General features: G+C 34.1%; 1 protein-coding gene across 1 annotated transcript; it reads right to left on the reverse strand.

The window, feature by feature from the left end:
• Window positions 1-4,788: 4,788 nt before the first annotated feature.
• LOC149911375 (succinate dehydrogenase cytochrome b560 subunit, mitochondrial-like) lies at window positions 4,789-7,517 on the reverse strand. The gene is made up of 3 exons (XM_090116588.1): window positions 7,444-7,517; window positions 7,041-7,300; window positions 4,789-5,094 (listed from the first exon to the last, which is right to left on the reverse strand). The coding sequence occupies exons 1-3, from the start codon at window positions 7,515-7,517 to the stop codon at window positions 4,808-4,810; spliced, it is 621 nt and encodes a 206-aa protein (XP_089972714.1). The 3' UTR covers window positions 4,789-4,807.
• Between the last annotated feature and the right edge of the window lie 1,387 nt (window positions 7,518-8,904).

The following is an 8,904-nucleotide window of genomic DNA, read 5'->3' on the forward strand; positions in this document are numbered from 1 at the left end:
AAGTCAAACGATTTGTAACACAAAAATTTTAGAATTTACCGATAGCCCATAAAAAAGAAGTAGGCGGTAGTGTCATGCCATACTTTTCCAGTGTGACTTACAGCCCGCCATACCAACGCGAATGTGTTGATTAAAAAAAAACAATTCAACCATTTGTACCAGGCTAACTTTTGCACAGGTAACCATCGTCGTGCAGCTATTTACGAAAATCGCCATGCCATACTTTTCGGACGATTCCAAATGGTCGCCATACCGCCGAAAATCTGCAAAAATTTTGTGTCAATATCTCCCGGTCTAGTTAATGTAAAAGTTATACGTATGTTAAATGTGCAAATATTAAAATAAAGTCTCATCTTTTTCAGAGGAGAAACACATATAGTTTAATTTAAAATCCCTTATATATATAAAATAAAAACTAAAAATAAAATGTTGTTTTATTTTATTTGCTGACCATACACTACTACAAACGCAAAAATTTCTCCAAGCTAATTTACCTGTAATAATAATAATTATGCTCGGAGGTGGAAGTGTCTAATGGCGTAATAGCGGGGAAACCCGCTCCGGGCAAGCGGGCCCGCGATGGTGAAACCGGTGCCGCACCTCTCTACACCCCTAGCCGTTCAGCTGATGTTGCCCCCTTGTTGCCATTATCGGTAACCTTTTTGGGAGCCCATCGACCGAACTGGCGAGTCACCGTCTGCCATAATTTTCAATTTTAAATATTGAAAAGGCAGACGTCCATAGTCCCCATAGAACCAATATACCAGTCCATCTAACACCCCCTTCCATAACCCAGTTTTGTTCATTTCCATTTTTCTGCAATAGTCCTACATTGGCCGCGGACTGCCCAGGGCTGTATCTCTATAGTGCAGTCATGGGCAGGCTGCGGCTGGTGTCCCACAACACATTAAATTCTCTAAAGGGCCTCTGCGTGTTGGACCTGTGTCCCCACGTAAGCCTTCCAAAGGACCGGGTATCTTCCTTCTGGTGGTACCCGTGTATTATGTAGAGAGATATAATATATAATAATAATAACTAAAATTTATTTATGTATAGTGTTAGATTATGTTGAATTGTATACTGATTTCAGAATAAAGGGCTTTATTATTATTATTTATGTGTAACAGTACGACGGTTAAGAATCAATAGTGTCTATCTCAATAAAGTTAACTTTACAAGAGATAAAAAAAACATTTCTCGGCTTTGAATAGAAAGATACCTTGAAATATTTATATATAATATAAAAATAGAAAAAATAGGCTGAAATGCGATACATATCCTGGCATTCGGTTAAGATTGGCCAGTTAGGTGGTATTGGTTTTATTAGTGTAAATATTTTTAAATAAGTAGTAGTTGGCTGTTTTTTAAATAAAACAACACAATGAAAAAAATTTTAAATAATGATCACAATGGAAGATGAAATATTATATTCGAAATAAGCAAAAAAACTTTAAAATAACTGAAAAAGACTTCTAAATAACTAAAAAAAAAACATTAACTAAAAACATCTTCAAAATAACTAAATCGAATCTTCAAAATTATTTTTAGTAAAATCAGAAACAAACAACAAATACACTGACACACACACACACATACACATACACACTCATACTACAGTGAATCATAAAAATTGACATTCATTTGGTAGAACATGTTTGAGCTCTTGGAGGTGCTGGTACTTCGAGGCAGCTATGTGAATCATAATTAGCTTCTTAAATATCTTAAACATAATATAATATATCAAAAGAAACAAAATCTGAACTTACATGAATTAAAATGCCTTCGCCTTGGAATTTTGATATTAAAACACTGCCACTTAAACTTCACTTTTAATAATAATTGTTTCACCGTTTCGAGAATCACACTCAATATCACTTTAACACCTTAAAAAATCCCATACTATCAAGATGTAGGTCTACGAGACGCTACGACAGCCGTAGCGATACTACGGTCGTAGGCAACGTAGAGATTGGAAAGTTGCAATGATGCGTTATTAACCTATATTATGTTATAATATTTATTTTAAGTTATAAGAATAAATAATTCATCTTTCGTTGTAAGAAAAAAATATTGTTATAAAAAAAATGTAACACCACAACTATTTCATTTTTTTGTAAATACACTTTAGAGTCATGCAAATAATATTAAATGCCTATTACTTAATTTAATAAAAACAAAACATATCACTTCACTTATTTTTAAATTAAGTACGAATCTTTAAAACGTAATATAGGTACTTGTACTAAAAAATATCAATAACTAGCAGGAAAAACTCCACCTACGCAGTATTCCGCGTAAAAATCTTAAAATTTCATGATTTTGCCCGAACATGAAATTACTAAGGGAGAGCCCCCCTCTGCCACGCCATTTGAGTGCAACCTGTAAATTCCTTGAATAACGCCCCTCTCCCTTTTATTATAGGATTTACAACTAGTACCGAAAACTAGGCTCCACCCAGTTATAAGGTCAGGCCTGACCAATCAGATATTTCATAATATAACGCATAAATCTGTCGAACATTGATTTTCAGTACATACACAGTATACCTATAAACACGAAGGGGGCAGCCCATTTATTTCACTGTGTGAGGTAGAATGTTCCAGATCGTTGCATATGTGTTACCTTTCTCCATCCAGGACAAGGTCGGGCCTGACCAATAAGATACTTCGAAATGTAATGCGTAAATACACCGAACATTGATTTTAAATACATACACAGTATAAATATAAACAAGAGGGGGGCAATCCATTTATTTGGCATGTGTGCGACAGAAAGTTCCAGAACATTGCATTTGTGTGTGTGAGGTTTTAATGGAAGCATATTAAATCTCGCATAAAAGGTTTCCTGTTACGGCTAAATGATGAAACACTTCTCTTACTAGTAAAATTCATCAATGCATCAATATCCAGTGAAATAACAGAACTCGATCAAAAGAATATTTCAAATGGAAATCCTTGGAACAAAATTGTAATTAAATTAAAATCCTCCTGAAAATATGCATCGTTACCATCGTACCTATTCTTCATTAATTATAGTCGACTTAGAGACTCAGAAAAATGTACGTAGCATAAACAATCTTGAATCTGGGATGTAAATAGCATAACGATAGAATTTTTAAAATTAATCCTAGGCAAAATATTTTAGGAAAGTTATTATAAAATATCGTAAAATGCTCCCAAAGCTGTTTACCATATATTGTTTTTATTCCATGTTATGATTGAAATTTTATTATGCCAGGGCGGGGTATAAAAATAGCTTACGATCTAATCTTCCAAATATATTTTACATAAATCGACTTATGCAAGTCGAAGCTGCAAGCGTGGTTTATAAGCAGGAAGATGAAAAACTGAAAAACACATTGCTATTATTTTCTAACAAAATTGTTTATCAAGCTAAATTTACTTAGTGGAAACTAAGTTCTAAAGTAGCATAAATAAAAACCCTTATTTGATGCATACTGAGATAAATAAAAGCGTACTAAATTTTCTACGCAATTAGGTTATTACAAAGTTAATTAAAGCTGTAGTCGCTCCCTTAGAAACTAACGTATGTAATACCATCATCATTTTAGTAAACACAATATAGGTAATATAAAGTATCATCATCTATTCACTTTCTACTACAAATTAGAATCCCAAGTTCAAACTAAAATTATTTTATTAGGTATATATAAACTACTAGAGGTCCGCCCCGGCTTCGCCCGTGGTACATATTATTTCGCAATAAAAGGTAGCCTATGTCCTTTCTCGGGTATCAAAATATCTCCATACCAAATTTCATGCAAATTGGTTCAGTAGTTTAGGCGTGATTGAGTAACAGACAGACAGACAGAGTTACTTTCGCATTTATAATATTAGTATGGATTACAAGTGCATATTAAAGTCATATTACTACCGATTCGTACTTATATCTTATCAGCAGAATCGGGAAGAAACTCGATAGTTTTTAAACTAATTAACTATTTAACATTGTAAATCTTTCACCATTACTTGACTTTTAAAAGTGTTTAATGTTTTCATCTCAAGTTGAATATGCTCTTGTATTTAAAAACCTTTAGAAATCAGTTTAATCAAAGCACACCTAGTGCCTATTATGACAAACTACACAGAACCTAAAACCAATTCCGTCAATACAAACATTATTGCTTGTTTATTACCATCAAATGGATATCAGAAAGCAATCACGGGACATCGATTGTGATAGGCATAATATTACATACAATATACCTATACATGGGATGCGAAAAGAGCAATTGCAAACTTCATATTAACCGTGAATATTCCCACCGAGCCTCCTCCTTTGTGTAGTGGTTAACGCCAGGGCGTAGAACTGTGGTAAAACTGAAAGGTCATGGGTTCGATTACTGGTGAAAGAAAATACATGTCTCGGTCTGACAGGACACAGAAAGCTGATCAACTACTTGTACTAAAATAAAATCGATCAGTGATACAAATGTTGGCAAAATGAATATGCTTCATACCCTATCATCTTTTCATTTGTTAGATTTCATCCAAGACCATCATCAATTTTAAAGTTTTTCCACTAATTTGTACTTGTAATTAAAACTTTTATTTTTCTCGAACTAATTCTTATTACTTAGATCAAACTGTAAAAAAAACTATATTATGAGGTATATCCTTTCCACGTGTGTAATAATAATTAAATTAACTTAAAGTTATAGAAATACACAAATAAAACAAAATTCCAGTCTGACATTTAATAAGATCCACAAACACAATTAAAACACATCAATATCCAATTTTAGTAAATGTATTAATTGCCGTTTGTTTTCAACAACCGTGGCTTTTCATATCAGCGCAAACAACACGGATAAAATCGCAGTAGCAATGAACACCTTATTCGCAGAGTCGTATACCTCTTTGATAGATAGCAATTTGCCGGCATTCCACAAGCAGAACCTAATTCCGTTTAAATAGTGGAACGCGAACGGAGCGCCGAGTGATAGTTTTATCAGGAATATGAGTGGTCGCGACAAATCTAGACTTTGTATCATAGACACGTAGGTTTCAATCCCGTTGGAGAGGAACAGTGAGCCGCATGCGAACATTAGCGCGTAGAACGTCACAATTGTACCTGGAGGTAGTCTAATTTGATTATTTGAGCTGTTTGTGGATTGTATCGTATATCCTTTGCTCTTACTTTTAACTTGTTTTAATTAAGCATGGAATGTTTTCAATATGCGATAGATGAATGAAAAGCGGTGCGACTTTGTTTTATAAAATTGTGAAATTAATAACATCCAAGTAAACTCATAAATTCGAAGTGTTTATTCTATCACATTATCACACATTAAGGTTTTAGAAAAGCGACGTAATATTATTGTAAAAGTTTTTAAAGTGTCCCAATCAAATCAAATTAGGGCGGCCATACACGGATCACTTCAAGCAGTTGAGTCCGACGGCTTGAAGCCGTAACCCCGCGGTGAACTATAGACATTCATTCAATGCCGTACACAGACTGCTCAAGCCGTCGCGACCGCTTCAAGCCGTCAACTGCGCGGTTTGTAGCGACAGCTCGAGCAGTCAACGACCGACCGCTCGTTAGTGTACGTCGCTCAGCCGTTAACTGCTCGAGCAGTCCGTGTACGGCCGCTCTTAAAGTCCCAATAGTACCTAATCAAAATCTCATAATATTAGTAGAATAAAAATCGGATACTAAACGAAAAAATTTCAAATTGTACTTTTGAATAATTGAAGCAAACAGTTGCATCTATTTAACCGGGAATCTTCTGCGAAGTCATTATTTCTGTACTCTGAACCGTTAAACCGATAGTTAACGAATATCAATACACGATATGGATTTGTCCCGTAATTAATATTGCCTCGCGGATGTTACACTCTAATAAAAAGCTGTAATAGGATAATAGCTAGATATAGTAGAACTTTAATTTAAATACACAATGAATAGCACTACATTCAAGGAACCTTTAGATGCCTTAGTACGTATTTTAAATAAGATTCTAATGTAGCTAATAGTAAAACTATTAACTATTAAGTAAGGACTTAACCAACTTCGTTTCCATTAAAAAATTACCTATAAATATCAGCTTGTAAAGCAGTCACATTACCTATCCCATGCTGCGGTGTACTCACTTGCATTATATCGTGTTAGCGGATTATCGCTAATATTCAGCATAAGTGGATGTTACTGAGAAACTGTATACTGAAGAGTGTACAATGTAGGTACACTAAGCCTCGAACAATGAGGGAAACATATTGCTACTTATCTTTACCATAAGATGCCAATTAGGAACGAATTAGACTTTATCGAGCCCTATTACGAACGTTAATATTATAATACATTTCTAGGATTACTGTACAATAATGAAGATATTATTATGGTCTTATATAAATGGCGTGGTTAAAATAAAATCTTAACAAGTATTAATATACAGGGTGACGGGTGACACTCTTATTATATATTGTGATGAATGTGATTATGTAAATATTAATTCAGTACTGAGTAAATTTGTAAAGTAAGTTTAAATTCGTTTCAATAAAAAGAAAAGTAAATATTTAAAGCATTTTATGCAAGTTATGTACTTGAATATGGAACGTAGGTATATTGTATCTATAAGCATACCGCGGACGCCTGTGAATGTTTGCTGCCGCCGCGGCCGCCGCGTAATTGAATCGACATGATCAGTGGCAAAAGCGCATGTCCACAATTTTTTTACAAATATTTGGACAAAAATGAAGGTCCTACTTTTATTACCTACATAATTACAACGGGAATAGAGTGTCCAGTAATCCCTTTCCCTTATAGTGTAAGCACAGAATACTTAATAGTAACTAACGCTAGTGTAAGGTAGAAAGTATTTTTCACCAGTCACCCTGTACACAAACTGTGTACCGTCATACGATATAGGTACATTTCATACAGTTCAATCGCATTGACGTTCCCATAATACAAGACAACCGACATAAGACAGGATTATGCATGACTTGAGCGGTATTATATTACAAGATTAGTCTGTACGCGTATCAGCTATCTACTTGAATGTAGGTACTAATCGTTACCTGTGATGCGTTCCACTATCGAAGTCATGGCGGGATTAGTCGGCGCGTAGATAGTCAAGTGAGGGGACATAGGACGGTTCAACGTCATATTTTTCAGATCGTGCTGTTGAAAGGGAGGCGCCTTGTACGGTGTGTATGAAATTTGGTGTTTGCTTTTCCCCCCGCCGGGTGATTGACCCGAGCCGCTAGATTCACAACAACAATCGCCTGACTCGCGATACTTTGAAGCCCAGAGCGTAGATGCCTTTAGCAAATTTGATCTGAAAATTGCATGTGTATGTTTAATTGTTCTCTCGTCCGTTCTAGCTTTCTTTCTCTATTAATTTTATAGAATACAAGTGTTTATGAATATAGTATTTAACTGTTTGAGTTTGCTTTAGAATGATAATAAAAACCATCTTACCTGAAATAATTATTAGAAACCGATACAACCAGGTCTCGTCTAAAAGTTTGTGATCTCATAAGTAATGAAAACATATTTATAAAATAATTTTCCCAGTTTCATAAATAACACAATGACAATCTTTGTCACAATATCATAATTCATAACAATTTTTATTCTCTGTCCGTGACGTATGCAAAACTCAAAATTTTTATAGGTTTAAAATAAGTATTTATATTAGTACAATTTTGAGATAATGATTGCTGGTTTTAATTAGCCGAAGTAAAGATGTAAACGCTCAGAGCTACCATATAAAATGAAAAACAATGTCTGTTTGACTCATTCCGATAATTGGGCTGTTTTTAAACCCTTTCCTGCTGAAAATTTCCTAGTATATTTTTGTATAAACACCTTTATTACAGCGTTGTATTGAAGATGTGATAAATCAATATTCATTATTGGATAGCGTCAAGAAGCTTATATCTAATACACTGGAGATTTCAATATGAACATTAACTTGTAACAAGAAAATATGACCTTGAATGACGCCTGTATGTTTTTTTATCCCTTTCACACCTAACTTGGCAAGTGGGTATGAAAGGGATAAAAAAACATACAGGCGTCATTCAAGGTCATATTTTCTTGTTATAAGTTAATGTTCATACTGAAATCTCCAGTGTATTAGATATAAGTTTCTTCGATAGCGTGAAGACTAAAAAATTTAAAAAAGTTATCAGTTTTTTTTTTCAAATATCCAGGTGCAAAAATTAATTTCTCTAAAGAAGTAGAAGGCGATAGCTTATTCGCTGATGAAATAGAAAAAAAGATTTAATTATTATTTAGCAAGATAAAAGATTGTAGTTAGATCACACGGGGTACATGTTACTACTTATTTTGCTAAGCTGAAAACTTTTCGGTAGAGTTTTCAGTTGAGTTTGGTTGAGTTATATAATTGATATAACTAGTCCTAGTGGCTATTGAGTTGCTAGGACTCACTAGGACTACATCAGTGGACTACATCTTGTAGTCATAACGACTAGAAGCTCTAGAAAAAAGTATCGGACCGTGATGTAACAAAACTTTTTCGAATGGTGAAGACCATAAAAAATGTAATTTCCCCATTTCTACCTAAACTGTAGTATTTTATTTAGTGTCTCCTTTAATAAAGTTTCTAAAAAATTTTATTTCCCTGTATTGATTGAGTCTGTGCTATCACCGTGACACTCGACTATATAACGCCCGTTTAACTTCATTAATTTCGCTTCCTTCATAAAGTGCGATCTTTATTAATATCAGATTCACCATTTTTTTTGCTTTTCAATACAATTAGAGTCTATATTAAAAAATCTGTTGTTATAGGTGATAATTTAATTAGATACATGATTATCTTTATCTTTTGTATAAATAACAGTAAAGAGTCGCACTGTGACTTGTATTATTAGTGAAAAAACCGGCCAAGTGCGAGTCGGGCTCGCGCACAAA

Source organism: Colias eurytheme, chromosome 1 (assembly GCF_061535395.1).
Source record: "Colias eurytheme isolate Ceu_HAF_F1 chromosome 1, ilColEury1 Martin Lab GWU primary, whole genome shotgun sequence".
Taxonomy (NCBI): Eukaryota; Metazoa; Arthropoda; class Insecta; order Lepidoptera; family Pieridae; genus Colias; species Colias eurytheme.

Coding starts and splice junctions, on each gene's coding strand:
- LOC149911375 (XM_090116588.1), bottom strand. CDS start 7,517: ATGTTTTCATTACTTATGAGATCACAAACTTTTAGACGAGACCTGGTT. Junction 7,301..7,443: donor GTTTCTAATAATTATTTCAG/GTAAGATGGTTT, acceptor TGCAATTTTCAG/ATCAAATTTGCTAAAGGCAT. Junction 5,095..7,040: donor GATAGTGGAACGCATCACAG/GTAACGATTAGT, acceptor GACTACCTCCAG/GTACAATTGTGACGTTCTAC.